The 14,927-nt window shown below is 41.1% G+C and overlaps 2 protein-coding genes across 7 annotated transcripts; both read right to left on the reverse strand.

The window, feature by feature from the left end:
* Positions 1-41: 41 nt before the first annotated feature.
* On the reverse strand, positions 42-11,995 carry Dh44-R2 (Diuretic hormone 44 receptor 2). Of its 6 annotated transcripts, none has more exons than XM_070212485.1 (12): positions 11,635-11,995; positions 4,760-5,138; positions 2,910-3,027; positions 2,651-2,852; positions 2,496-2,592; positions 2,348-2,441; positions 2,127-2,287; positions 1,784-1,894; positions 1,533-1,718; positions 1,242-1,366; positions 979-1,029; positions 42-457 (listed from the first exon to the last, which is right to left on the reverse strand). In XM_070212485.1, the coding sequence occupies exons 2-12, from the start codon at positions 5,000-5,002 to the stop codon at positions 361-363; spliced, it is 1,485 nt and encodes a 494-aa protein (XP_070068586.1). In that variant the 5' UTR covers positions 5,003-5,138; positions 11,635-11,995; the 3' UTR covers positions 42-360. The 6 variants fall into 6 exon arrangements, with proteins under 6 accessions (XP_070068586.1, XP_070068585.1, XP_070068588.1 ...); XM_070212484.1 differs by having other exon boundaries at positions 11,607-11,995; XM_017147228.3 differs by lacking the exon at positions 42-457 and adding an exon at positions 521-698 and having other exon boundaries at positions 11,607-11,995.
* A 934-nt stretch (positions 11,996-12,929) lies between these two features.
* Positions 12,930-14,809, reverse strand: Nepl10 (Neprilysin-like 10). The gene has a single exon (XM_017147248.3). It carries the CDS (start codon positions 14,796-14,798, stop codon positions 12,930-12,932), a length of 1,869 nt encoding a protein of 622 aa, XP_017002737.2. The 5' UTR covers positions 14,799-14,809.
* Positions 14,810-14,927: the final 118 nt, after the last annotated feature.

Consider the following 14,927-nt stretch of genomic DNA (forward strand, 5'->3'; position numbering starts at 1 on the left):
CCAAAGTTTTTTATATATTTTGATGATGGACCTGTAGGACATGAGAAGATAAGTGACATCAGCTCTTGGAACTTCTTTTGTAGGTAAGTTTTGGTGCGGTCTGCTTGATTATATCCTACTTATCCGTTTTTCATTTTCAGTTGATAATGCAGGTGAGCCTGAAGCGGCCCTGGTCGAAATATCTTCAGGAATAAACGCTTTAGGTTGAATCCTTTGACGTTTTCCGGAAATTATTTTGTTCTGATGAGCCCAGATTAAAAGCCCGTCTAATCGAATTGCCATGACAACAAGGAATGATATAGACTTTATCGGATCTACAACACCAAAAAGGACTACATAAATGCCCCTGAGAAATGAAGCCTAGACAAAATCTGTGATATCGATGCTGTGGTAGCGTTGTAGAGATCCCAATCTCGTATGTGGCGAAGGACGCAGGCAGATCACACATTCCTCCGTGCTGAAAATCAATTATAATTATTTGTAAGATACAAGAAAAACCAATTCAACCTGCTGTTCGTTTATAAAAAATATAATACTTTAATCTGAGCTCTTAACGTGTAAACTAACATGCAATACTTATGGACAAAAGGATATGCTCTACATGTACATATGTGGGGGGAAATCTCTGTGTCGTATACATTTTTGTGTGTGGTGTTCATTCATAGTGTCCGGTGGGTACAGGACTTGTTGAGGTCAGTCTACAAGAAACGATAAACAGAAAAGGGAGAACCCCGAAATCAGAAACATACGGAAATAAATAAATGAGAACAAATAAGGTGTCCAGAAGACAAACCATGCAAAATACAATTAAAAATTCAGAAAGCGAAGAAAAGAAGAGTTTTAGGCTGACAAATTCAGTAGAACATGTGTGTTAGTACTTTAAGCGAAAGAGGTGCAATTTAGCTTTGGGGTTAGTATTTTGTCGAAGCAATTTTAGAGGAAAAGTAAGCTTTATACATGAGCATTGCATATACGCACCGTAGACTTTCGGTTCGCGATCGCAGCGAGTAGTCTTTTGAGGCGCGATGCCTGAAATGGAAATTAATTGGTTAAATGACAACAACGACGACAACAACAACAGCGATCAACTACAATAGCAGCCAAAGCCACATCAATCGAATAGTGCAAACAGTGTAAAGCCAATATGTCGAAAGAGCCAGGGTTATATAGTCCAACAACAACAATGCGTTAGAATGCCAAATGAGTGCAGTCGCCTTCAATGATTGCTTAGCTTAGCCCACCTGCGATTCTTGATGGAGCTGTTCCGATGGATATTCCTGCTCTCTCGCCATCTCGTGAATCGATGCCTTAACGTCTGGCGAACCTCAGAGTTTAGGAAGCAGTAGAACAGAGCAACGAAGAAACCCTAGAAAAGATATTTCAGATTTAGATATATACCTACTCCCAAAAAAATTGATATGAAACGTAGATCGATTTTACATTATTTAAGATCAATTTTAATTTGAAGGTAAATTTGACCTGAAATTTACATAGCCATATCGATTTTACGGGAACAAGGAAATGGTAACTACCTGTGTGCTGAGGAGGAAGGCTCTTATGGCCTCGAAGAGATTTCGACTGATGCCCTGTTCGGGGCCAGTTAGAACCAACAGATAGGTGATCCCAAAAAGAGGTATCAGCACAAGCAGCGCCTTCGAGGCCTTATAATACTGCCGCGTTTCAAGGGTATGAGCGGAACGTAATTTAGTAATGAGCACCTTTGAGATATGAAATACAATCGTTAAGATAATTCCTTCAACTTTGAGCTAAACTTTGGACTTACCCACATGATGCGTATGAGAAATACTAGATTAACCAGCAGAGCCAGTGAGGCAGGTACCTTGAAAATCCAGTCGATATGAGATTCACGCATCCATGTGCAATCAATTTCCAGCTAGGGAAAAGATCCGAAAATATTTATAAATTAGTCCTTTGTTTAAAACAGTGGTGGCCAGCAGAAGCAGCGTGCACGGCCCACCGGATAGGCAGTTTCTCTGCCGCTGCGCTGCTAGACTCGCACACGTACGCTGTAAAGCAGAAAAACCTCACACAAACGAAATGGGTTATTTCATTGTACTTATGCTGCTCCTGCTGGCCTCCACAGGTTTATAACCATATATACCTACCCCATTGAAGTGCTCGTTGTCGAGATGCGGGGCAAAAGCCTTGGCAATGGACCACACCAAAATGCATAGAGCCGGACAGCCCCATCCTATCAGGGCGTAGATAATAAAGCTAATGTTATCACTGGAGAACGTTTGCACCACCAACGTGTACAGATACAGGCCTATAATAAAAAGCAATGATAAAACCAATCGAATTCAATTGATACCGCCTTTGAACTCACCCTCCACAAACATCCAGAAAAAGTTGGTTAGATAAAAGTATTGAAACATGATGACCAGCGTTATGCAGCCAGCCTGACTAGACTCTGTGGTTATCTAAGAGCATTTTTAATTAATGGAAGAGCAAATTTATCATGGGATTTAACCCACCACTTGCAGAAATAATGTGAGTATCCACAGGAGGGCTGAGGTGATGTAGGTGAGGAACAGATTCGCATGAATGGTGTTTCGCAGGCAACGCAGATCTCTAAGGAATGTTTAGTTAGAAATTTAATTTTAATATATATCTAGACTTTAAAACCCACTTGAAGCTGAGGAATATGATGAGGGCCACCACCAAGGTGGCGAAGCTTAGGAAGTAACCACAGGCATAAATGATGGCCGGCAGTTCGACATTGGGCGAGAAGTCAGGTACTAAGGGTATGGAACCTGAGTTCTGATGACAGCGATCATAGTCCGAGTAGTGATCCCAGGTTCCGTTCGGAAAGCAAAAGCGAGTGGCATTATCTAAGGATGTAGAATAATGTTATAACAGATATTCCATATCGAATCTCGAATACCCACCTGTGGTGTCGTAGTGAATGCCCTTGAATTCCTCGATACAGGGTAAAACGGCCAGGCTGCCGGCATTTGTTCGAGGCCAACAGAGCACCGAATCGAATGAGCTGGGACATTGTAAAATCTGTGAAAAACAACAACCGATTTCGGACTATGAATATACAAAGATTTGCTAAGAAAACATAGTTTGGGTAACCTTGGGTAAACATTTGCAAACATTTAGTGCTAAGGCAGCACAGTAATTAAGTTCCTCCCTTCTTGGCGGCTCTCTCTACAAACGAACCTGACCTAGTCTAACCCAAAAAACCCATTAAATCAGAGTACACGAGATTTATGAGCCAAAACTGACAGAATATCATCATGGCTTCTTCAGCTTTGGTCCTGAACTTTTATATCTTTGACGCATGACGTATGAATCTATAGTAGATTTCCTTTTAATCAATTGAATTTCCAAATTCTATACACACAGCGTGGGCAATCTATCGCTTGGGTATATTCCCAAAAACGAAAAAAAAAAGAATCACCAGCAGCAGGGTGGCTACCGTGGCTTTATTTATATATTTGCAATGGCGTGCTAAACAATTTCATACAGACGGATACACAAAGTATATATTAATGTTAAGTATACGACCGACCGGGCGATTGTTTACCCAGTCCAGTTCGTACCGCCAAATTAATCGCTGTGGGCGCTGGTGGCGGTGTTAGAAACAGAGCTTCCATTGATATTTATATTGGTCTTATCAGGTGACGCCAAAAACCTGAGACTCGTCGAAGAATTCTCCGGCGAAATTGTCAATTCTTTTATGGGTCGGGTCTCTTTGATAAGCCTAAGCTTTTGCGACAGCTATTGCGATCGGACTTAGCCACGCGACAAAATGAGCTGTCAACGAATAAGCCAAACATGCCGGGGGAACTCCGCCAATATTTGTCTTTGCACTTCTGATTTTCACCCATTAGGCTCTTCATTCACAGGTTTTATGACATTTCCGTGGAATAACGCCCTTGAATTTCGCCGTCTTGCCTCTTTGATCGTGCATTCGTGATAAACAAAAGCGCCCAAAAACGACCAAATGCAGCGTCAAGTGGGTTTCCTTGGGTTCCATTTTGTTTACAGCCAAGAGGAATACATAAATAAATATCTGCTGCATTTTCCGGAAATAAAATGCAAAAATATTTTCAAAAAAAATTAAATCAGTTGCCGGATTTTCAATATTTTTGCTTGAAATGGAAGAGATTGGCATGTGGATGGATTGAAGGCAATTAGTTTCGGAAAGAAGATGGATCAATTAGCGAGCACGATTAATTGGGAAATTTTTCAATCGAAATAAATTCATTCTCCAAACAATGGGTAATTAAGGAATCTTTATAGGTTTCCTCGTTTCCTATTTTAATTGCCATAAAAAAGTTTATTATTCCATTGAAAATAATGAATTGTTATACAATTTAAAGATTAAGCAGTTGGTCAATATCGCTTGACACATTTATTAATTCTTTGGAATTCAAATATATTTTTTATGTATTTAGTATTTACAAGACTGAAAAAAATAATAATGATCTTTACAGTTTTTTTGGCTTGGATTTAATTACACAAATTTAATAAGTAGATACTATTAAAATCATATCAACTGTTTCAATAAGCAGCTAGTAATGGATCAACTATGTCGGCAATCAGCTTATCGATCTGTAATTACAGAGTTTAGTGGCGTTAAATAACTAAGTTGGTGGATTGACAAGCATGATGATTGCTAATTAGTACTAAATATTCTATTGACGGAATGGCAAAATAAGTGGAGTACTCAGGAATTAATGCCTCATCGGAGGGGCAAGAACCAACCTCGTTGTCCTTGGAAACTCACCCGCTTGCCACCAGATGCGAGGGCCTCCAGGGACGCCTGCTCCTCCTCCCGCTGCTGCTGCTGCAGACACTCCTGCGTGCGGTTCCTTAGCTGCCCCCCGCTGTCCCCCTGCTGGGCGCCAATTAGGGCGCTGGCCCGCTGCAGCATGTCCACCGAGAAGTTGGCGATGACCTTGGCCAGGTCCTCCTGCGAGGCGTCGTCCAGGCTGTCGACCAGTGCCCTCAAATCGTCGTCGTCGGCCATGTGGTAGCCCGAACCTGGTGATGGCTGCAATATGGATGTCAGCAGGAACCTGTCAGCGAGGCGTCTCCGCTCCTGAACTCTGGCACTCCGCGGGCACTTTCTCTCTCTCCGCCGTGCGATGCGCAATTAAACGAATCTGCGCAAATAATCCAAAAGTGGCATAAAAAAAGAAACATTCTTTATCAGCTAAAGTAAAGAGTCTTGGCCACCGAAAAAACCAGCACAAATCAGATTCCAAGCCACAGAGCCCAGAACCCAGAGACCCCGAACCCGAGATATAGAGATATAGATATGCTATATATTATAAAAACCATTTATTTGCCTGCTGGTTAAATATTTTGGTTGCAGTGACTCAACAGAATATATAGAAGGCCGAAACTCAAGGGTCCAAATTGTGTTGATTGAGGAGAATGAATAAATAAAGCATCCCCTTGCCATATGTATTTTTGCAAAATAGTGGATCATCTTCGGAAAAACACTCTCCATTTCCTCGAAGGTGAGTTGTTTTCGTCTTTTATGTTAATATATACAAATTATAAAAAAATCTCTTCAAATACTACATGAGAAAATCACGTGCCTGTGTGGGACTGTTTTATGGGCGTGGGTTCTCAGATTAAATGTAGATAACTACGGGCACAATCTTTATGGACAGCGTAGTGGGTTTTTTTTTTGTTGTCGATGGGTAACCAAAAGGGCAGGAACGAGGTGAAATACTTTTCCATGGCAAAAAGCCGCGTAATTGAACGGTTTATATGGCAAACGGAACGAAAATCGCTCCAGACCGTCTGTCATTATATTTGGGCCGCACACCCCGATCAATTACAGGGTCGTCCAGGGTCGTTAGATCCCCATTAGCTGCAATAACTCGATAATGTTTGCTGTAAGCCGACGTAATGGAGATTGCAGGCCAGAGATAAAGATACCGATTCAAACGGGTTTCGGAAATCTATCGAGGGATAGAACTATCTTATGATTAGTTTAATGGCAAGGCGAAAGTTCTGCCATTTAAAACTTTAACCGTTATGAGTTTCTCGAGGAATGCGGGCTAACTTTACGGCTACTTTATGGAACACATAAAAGCTCCAGTCACGCATAATCATTACATGCAACAATTAAGCAACAAAGTAATTAAACTAGCCGGCGCCCGTAACTTTATCTGTTAATTGAGGCAGGGGAGGCTGTGACAGATGTGTAGCCAGGTGCATGTGCGTTTCCACCTGGCAACGTGCTCCGTGGACTGGGTAGAGATTTCATCCCCCTTCGCCCCTTTGCCTCGCAGTGATTAAAACAAAGAGTGTCAAGTTATTTATTAATGAACAAATACCATGGCAGCGAGCTGTTCCCCGGGTCGCCGACTCGTCTCATCACATCCCATTTCATCTCATCTCACGCACAGAGCTTTAACTTCAACCGCTTTAACTGCTCTGCTGGAAGCTGATGAGATGGCCAGGAGCTTTGTCAATGTCAAGTTGGGATGAGATGAGATAACATTTGAGCCCTGCATATCTACATATGTTTGCGGGCCATATCAGCGAATGTCAGGGTTCGTCGTGCATTTGAATGGAGGGGGCATTCTGGGCCATGTCCGACCAGCTAATTACGCCCTATAAATAGCCGCCAGCCACTTTGATCTCTGGCACGGGAGAAAGGAAATACCAGCTGCACCTGCAACACGTTGCTAGCCGAGGAATCCGCCCGAAACAATTTAACGTGGGTGCCTCTTTTCCCTGCAGAGCTCCAACTCGCTTTCTTTGGAATAATTTCCTTCTTCGTGACCTTTAAAGTAATTTAAATGCTCTAAAAATAATGGTGAAATTGATAACCCTGCTTATTTAGATTTTAATGAAGTACTTCTAATTTTCTTATTTAATTTCAGGGAATGTATTCAAATAGAAAAGTTAACTACGAATAATCTCAAAAGAATTTTAGTTTGTCCAAAAATATATAAATAATGTCAGTATTTAAGATACTAGATTTAAAGCTTTTAAATTAAAGCATATAAAACATAAACATATAATATATAGACTTTCCTATAACTTTTTGTATAGCTTATTGAAGTGAACTTTAAAATTAAATTTATTTAAAAATCATAAGTTCCAAAAGGCTGAAAATTGCAGATGAATTTCCTACTGGTTATTTGCGTATTCAATTAAATTGAAAGCAGATCCTGGAAATGGCCTTTCCGACTCCGCCCCCCCAATTGCCCCAAATCCCTGCTCCCTCGCTCCCTTTTCGGTGTGCAAATATTTGCCTTCAATCCCGAAATGGCCAAACATCTGGCATAGAAGTCGTCATGCCACAATCTTAAGCTCTCCATCCAAAAAAGAGGCAGCGATTTATTTATGGGCTTGGCAAACAAGCGCATTATTTGGACGAGCGCGTGCTTGTGGTTATCACCCCGCGCTGATGATCATCGCCAAGATCATCGCAATAATCAGCATCCGTGTCATTTGGAGCCAATGGTGGGGCGACTAATCTGGCCTCTAAATGCGCCACAATTGGCCGCCCTGGCGGCCCAAAATAAACATTTCAACTGTTTGACCAATGTAAATAATAATAGCGCCCAATTTCGGATAAATCGTGGGCAAGTCGTGGTTGCCGCTGGTGCAACAGGGCGTATGCCTAATATTCGCTGGCCACTGCACACTGCTCTCCAATTCGCTGTTCCACTGATGATTTATGGAGTGTCAAAACAAATGAAAATTAATTGGCAATCGGCATGTGGGCAATGGAAAGGCTAACGAAGACGGACATGCAATCCGAAACATGCGCGTTGGGCCATCAAAATTGGTCGATTAATAACGAACCTATTGCATTGAAAGTGCAGGAACAATGCAATACAAAGAACTTCCCCATGTTTTATAACACCACTGGCAGAAAATCATTCAACACATGTAATTGTTAGTCATCAAATAAACATGAATGGATTTATTTAATCAATGAATCAGTTGTGAATAAATTTTTATTCGAACTGCAAGATTATTATAGCCCAACAAGCTTTTACATATTTCATTGCTTCCTCAATAAAAGCATTATTCAATAGTTGGTCTTAATGTGACAATAAAATATGGAAGCATTATTCTTTTCATTAAAAATCATATGCACATAAATTTCATCTATGAATGAATAATGAAATTATTGCTCGGAAATTGTCGGAAATAAGCCAGCATAATTAAAAGCAAACAGAAAAACAATAGGTATACAAAATATACACATAAATTACAAAATAGGGCATATACCTTTACATTTGAATTATTTAAATAAATCATGCAAATGTAAGTTAGCCAAAGAACTCAAATTACAGTTTTCATATATTATTCTATAGTGCTAGGTATAATTTTCCAGTTCATTTCCAACTGCATTTCCCTCAGTGCAAAATAATATTATCTTTATATCAATTAAAAGACCTTAAGCCAATGCCAAATGACAGTGTGCTCCGTGATAAAAACCACGTAAATTAAACGTACTGAAAAACACGAATGGTAATAAAAATTATGGGGCAGCAGGAAGGCAGCAGCTTTATGAATGAACGAGCCCGCCCAGCGAAGCGTGTAGAAGTCAGAAGTCAGCGACGGCGTCAGCTGGCGGACAAATCAAATCGAATCGAATCGAGACGAAACGAATCGCATTGAATCGAGGCGAATTAAATCGAACCCAATGGAATAGCAGGCGCAGTCAGGCGCTATCATATCGATATTTATGGTCTTGGCCGGTCGAGAGCAAATAAATATACGGATTCCGAGCATCGTCATACGCCTCGTCATCCTTATCCTCTTGACCATCTCGACCATCACCCCGTGAAACCAGGCGTTCTAAGGCCAAGCAAAACAAACACCCACACGGGGAAAGTTTACAAATTAAAAGAAAATTGAAACGAAACCAAACACAGCTAGCGAAGAGGAGAATGAAAGAAGGAAAGATCTGGGGTGCACATGGCGTATGAGCAACGGCGACCAATATCAAGCATACGCCGCGTTGCCAGACGACTTCATTTCATATGCTTACTAATTTTATTGGCTTACAACGGCATAACAAATTCTCAAGATGCTTTGAACTCGCAGCCAGCTTTAGATTTCCACGAGGGGCCCAGGGTGTGGAATCGTAAAGTTGTTTTATGCCCTGCCCAAACAGAAAGTTGAATAAAGTAAGAATAAAACAAAAATATTTCCCTTTTCATTTGCAATTTTCATACAAGTTTGGCAACGGAGCTGCGGGCATTTTATTGCCTGTTGCATGGCAGGTGAAGTGGAGTGGGTGGGCGGATCCAGGGTCAGGAGTCATGGAGATGGAGATGGAGACGGAGATACCCAAAACACGTGCATAATAATGCCACCCACTCACGCCCAGATACATAAACATGATGTAATTTTAAAATTTCATGAGTTCATGCAAAGTTTGTTTTATCTGTTTTATGGCAGTGCCGCTCCAGGGGCACTGGATGCAGAAGGGGTAGATAATAGCAAAAGATACAGGTAGACAGGCCGCCAGCATCATGGAGGGCAAACTACGAGCAGCTGCTCTATAGGAGCAATCAATATGTATTAGAAAATTCAATTAGCTAACTGCGGGAGGGAGAAAAACGCTCTGTAAACAGTGGCTCTTAGCAGGGAAAAGTGTAGAAAAATGTCCAACTAATCAAGAATTTAATCAGAAAAATTATGTGGGCAGCATAAGTATTTACAGGGCATTACAAAAAATATGAGTATTTATTATAATAGAATTGTTCAAGCTGAAGAAGATAAATATAAATCGATTTATATTATTAAAAATAAATTAATTGAGTTGAAAATAAATTAAAAAAAAATTAATTGAAATATGAATGACTCAAATTAACTAGTTGTTTTTGTAACCTAATTTTTTATAACCAAATGGATTCCGCTTGTGTTAACATTTAATATTTATGACACTCAAAATGAGCCAATATTGAATACTGAAATGATTTGCGATATGATAAAGATTTTATTTACTTTACTCGATGTAGGTCTATGTTTTTTCTCTGTGTAAAGGTTTTTGGAGGGAGGAAATGAACTAAAAGGGCAAAGGAACAAAGTAAGTCACTTGCAAACACACAAAGTGCATTTAGAGTTAGTAGATCGAACAAAAGCCACTCGAAATTGGCGTGCTTACACTCGAAAGCCATTTGCTAATTTAAGCCACCGTCCCCCAAAAGTTTTCCCCCACTTACATACATTTCCCGTTCGCTTCGCCTTCTTACAATCGAGTATAATTAAATTTTCGTATTTACTTAACAATTCATATTCGAGAGTCGCAAACAATTTGCGCCCTGCTGAGTCCCGAGCCCCAAGTCGGTGTTTTTATACCCTGTTTACCTTTTTTGGAGAAGCAGCCGATGGGGGCGGTGGGCGGCCTAATGAATCGGGGAGTGCGAGTGGAACTGGCGAATATAAAGGGTGAATATTACAAATGTTTATCTTTGCTCAATAGCAACAACAACAACAAAAACCACACCGTGTGGGTGGTAGGGGTGTGTGGTGCACATATAAAATATGCATGAGAACAGAATTTTGCGATGCAGTTAAGAGAAAGCGAGAGGATGCCCATCCTGCCGGATAAGAATTAATTAAAAAATCCCAGTGCAGGATGCAGGAAACATGGGTGGGAGTGGAAGGAAAGCGAAGGGGGTGCAAAAAACAGAACAGGACATGATGTCCCCGAGCACCTCGAGGCTCTCTTTATCCGGATAAAGCGAGTCGTAAACATGCAAATGGAGCACAATCATTTGCATATATGAAATAAAATCAGAGGGGGGAACAAAACTAGAAAAAACAATCCTAAAGAAATTCCATTCTAGACAGAGAAAACGAAATTCCTTTTATTACCATTCCTAATATTCAATACATCATCAGAATGTAAATTAAAGTTTCCCTTTCAATAAATTTTAAGTTTCTTCTAGGTATTTTAAGATTTCAGCTTATCAAAATTATAACCAAATTCTATTCTATTTTAATATTCTAATTTGACATCTTGGAAAACCAAACGAATGCACCTAAAAATGGAAATATGATCGACAGCCAATTTTAAAAAAGGCAACCAATGAAAATGCATCTTTAAAATATGGGAATATTTGTAAACAAAACCAATAACTAGGTATGTAAATTGCAGTTTTCTCTGTGTATCATCAAAAAATATACATTTTTCCCCGCGAGTACCGAGGTTTCCCCCTTTCTCGCCCTCGGTAATTTGTTTTCGCCTTTTGTGAAGCTGGCTGCGGATAATCCGACGGCCATTGAGTCTAATCAGACGTTTATTCTTCAATTTAAAGTCTATTTGCGGACTTCTCCATTGTTTGCTAATGGGAGCAAGCTGCTAAGTGATCATCGCCACTTGGATTTTGATTTGGTTGTGGATTTGGATTTGGAACCAGTGCGCCACCCCGTGGCGTTTTGCTTTTGCGGAATGTTTTTATGGCCCCGGACTGCCGGGTATATTTGCCCAATTCGTTATGCACCGGCCGAGGAATGGATCTTTGGGGATCCGCGAAGGCTGGGAATCTTTAATCTTGAATCTTAAATCGGGGTTCTGGGGGTCAGGGTCTTCGGGTGCCACGCTCCCCCGTACTAAACTGCTGAATTCTCGCACTCACATGCGGTTTTCTTTTTGCTTTTTTGCACCTCTTTTCTTGTTCGGAGCTTTAAACGTTTATCGCCTTTTTATCATTATCATTTATTTGTTTGCATTGCTTAGCACACACGCACGATCGCGGAATGACACATTTTTAGGAACTTGGGAACACGTTTAATTTTAGATGGCATCGAATCGAATAGAATACTTCCCGAAAACACCAATCGAATCGAACGAAAAACAGCGAAATTAAGACGAAAAACGGAATTAAGCCTGCGGCGCTTGTTGTGTTTTTTTTTCGTAGAGAACTCGGAGATGGCGAGATAATCGGAGGAGCATCAGCCGGGTAGCCAAGATTACGGATAGTCCAGGGTAGTGATACGGACCCACGGCACACGCGTCCAAAGGCGGCCAAAGACAGCGCCAAACTGCGGCCAACGGGGCGGATGAAAATGTGAGCTTTGCGGAAAAGCACACCCACACACTCGCATTACAACAATGCAGGATACAACACCAGTTGACTGTTGAGACTGCCGACTACCGCAACAAGTTGAAAAGCTCTAGCTAAAAGAGAGCCGGAGAGCGAAAAGTTCGCGGTGAGACCGGCGTTTTCTGCGGTATTTGCATTCAATTGACGATTGCAGCGATTGTGATTGCGAAGGCGATTACGATGGCCTGTCAGCTGCAATTGACACTCAAGCTGAATGGGCCGCCAAATGGGTTTTGTCCACTTTAAACAGGAATAAGACATATAATACCCTGCAGCTAGGGAAACCCTTGAGGGGATTTTGGATTTGGATTATGGGATACCATTAACTTAGGACTTTTTTTTTAGAGAATATTTTAAATTTTTATAAAACATACAAACTTACATTATCTTCAATAAAATATTATATTTTTAAAAGATTACCCTATATTACCCAGGAATATATTAATACAATTCAATGATACTTCATTTATGTTATTAATTTCTTTGGGAATCTTTTCTTTTTTTGTTACACATATGTTTATTCCATTATTAGGAAAAAGATAAAGGTGAAGTGTAATTATTAACACATTCTTCGATTATTTCCATTAGGATTAGCCAATATTACCCATGAATATATTAATACAATTTAATGACACTTATTTTCTGTAATTAATTTCTTTGGGAATATTTTCTTTTTTTTTTGTTACACATATATGTTTATTTAAATATCAGGAAAATAATAGAGGTGAATTATAATAATTAACACATTCTTCTAGTATTTTGCATTATAACATTGTATTTAAAACCGCTCTGCGGAATCGGAATACCGAGGAATTTCCCATTTGATCAGCATATATTTTGTGTTACATTTTATGGTTATGGGCGCCACATTTCGCAGTGGGACAAGTGATTCGCCTCGCAATTAAAGTCGTACGCAAATTGACGCAGGTTCTCAACGCTCACGTTCACACGCTCATCATCGCGATCGTGGGCGATGACTGGAGGCAGGGATCCGCAGAAGAACTGGGCATAGCTCAGGTGGAACAGTTGTGGGGCGGAGAACTCGCGCTCGAAGGCATACGGACGGTACTCCAAATTCCGGGAGTCATGATCCAGTCCAAAGAAGGAGTCGTAGGCCAGTTGCAGACCATTGAGATCAGCTAGGCGTTCCTTCAGTGAAACGTAAGGTTTCCGCTCCGCACACTTGATGGCATCCTGGAAAGCAGGCGACTCCCGAATCTCCAGGCCCACAGGAGACTCGTTTCCGGCAGCATCGAAGAGTATGCCATCCTGCTCGAAGGCGTGGTTCATCTCGTGGGCCAGAACTGCTCCCAAAAGACTCTGCTGGAAGATGGAATGCTGTCGGTGATCGAAGAGTGGCCATTGCAAAAATTCCATGGGCACGGTGATGGTGTTCCTTTCGTTTTCATAGAACGGAGAGGTTCGGGCTTTCCTCACATTATCGTTGACATAGTAGCGCTGGAGATCCAATCTAGATTCCGGATTAAGTAGACCCGCATGCTGGAGACGCGACCGTAAGGCCAAAGCCTCAATGAGATTTCCCAGGAAATTTGACTCTGTAAAATTAGCCACCTCATAGTGGTTGTCATAGAACTCCGGGGATTTCTCCTCCGGTAAATTTCCCACTCTTAACTGAATACCATCTAGTTTATCTCTCACATAGGCCAATTGATGGGTTGTAAGCTGGAGGCGATTGCCATTCAAGTATTTCCCAAAAGTTTTCTTGAAATTTACGAGCATCCTCTGTAGTTGTAAGGTGTCCTCTTTCCGATTTTGGTATATAAATCGATCGTAGATATAATTTATTCCCAGGGGTAGAATAGCTCGCATGTGGTGAACGCAGTTCCTGGGATTTCGCACTCTGGGTTGATATTCCTCGACAAAAGCAAAGTGGTGCATTTGAAGATATAGATATTTGGGGAGGGGATCGAAATTCTCCACGATCTGATAACTTTCCCGCAAATACTCCACATCACTGACCTCGAAAATCAGTCGATCGAACTCTTTAGAAGTGTGGTTTAAACCCAATAGTTCACTACAAATGTATTGCCATCGAACAATGGGGATTTGTTGTCTTATTTCACTGTAAGTCCATGTATATACAATGGGATTCTCTACCCGATATTTATCTTGCAGTTCCTGCAATTTCAATATTAATTGGACGGTTCCGTTATTATACCTCGATTTATTTAAACTTAAAAGCTGCAAAACACGCAGGTTATTGTATCTAGCACTCGGTTCAGGCATCTTGATCTGAATAACCTGTCGCAGGGAGTCATTTGCGGCTACTCCAATGCGCTCATCAAAAAACAGGCCATTCAAGCCGCGCTCTACAAATTTCCCCGGATGCGAAGACCGTACCATAAATTCCTCTGGAGGATGGGTCGCATTTAATTTTCTTTTGTCTTCCGTACAAGCTCTATAATACGATCGCATTTGTTTGATTAGTCGGGGTGCCTGGGTGTCGTTTTCTCCCACACGACTCTCCATGAACTCCACCATCGCACTGGCAAACTGATCCTCGACCCACTCAAAGTTGTCCACATATTTCGAGGCCCGGCTAAAACCGCCACAAGCAAAATTCCAGAAATTCGAGCAGGCTGACGTTGATCTATTAAGATTCTGGTGAATCTGGTTTGCCGTAGCAACATTGATATCCACTTCCGCCTCGATAAAAATCAACGATGTGATCAGACAAGAGCACAGCAAAAGTAAACTTTCCATCTCGTTCGATTGATTTCTACTGAGAAAGTAATTAAACAACAGCTTATCGCATCGCTCCGCTGAGCTTGGACACCTTTGCTCTGGCGAATGAGCTGAGCTTCGGGACTGAAACTGATAACTCGGTCAAAG

Source organism: Drosophila takahashii, chromosome 2R (genome assembly GCF_030179915.1).
Source record: "Drosophila takahashii strain IR98-3 E-12201 chromosome 2R, DtakHiC1v2, whole genome shotgun sequence".
Lineage (NCBI taxonomy): Eukaryota > Metazoa > Arthropoda > Insecta > Diptera > Drosophilidae > Drosophila > Drosophila takahashii.

Excerpts from the sequence above, each read along its gene's own strand:
- Dh44-R2 (XM_070212485.1), bottom strand. The coding sequence starts at position 5,002 with ATGGCCGACGACGACGATTTGAGGGCACTGGTCGACAGCCTGGACGAC. Across the intron at positions 1,367-1,532 it reads CCTTCCTCCTCAGCACACAG|GGTTTCTTCGTTGCTCTGTT; the intron begins GTAGTTACCATT and ends TATCTTTTCTAG. Across the intron at positions 1,030-1,241 it reads AGCTCCATCAAGAATCGCAG|GCATCGCGCCTCAAAAGACT; the intron begins GTGGGCTAAGCT and ends TTTCCATTTCAG.
- Nepl10 (XM_017147248.3), bottom strand. The coding sequence starts at position 14,798 with ATGGAAAGTTTACTTTTGCTGTGCTCTTGTCTGATCACATCGTTGATT.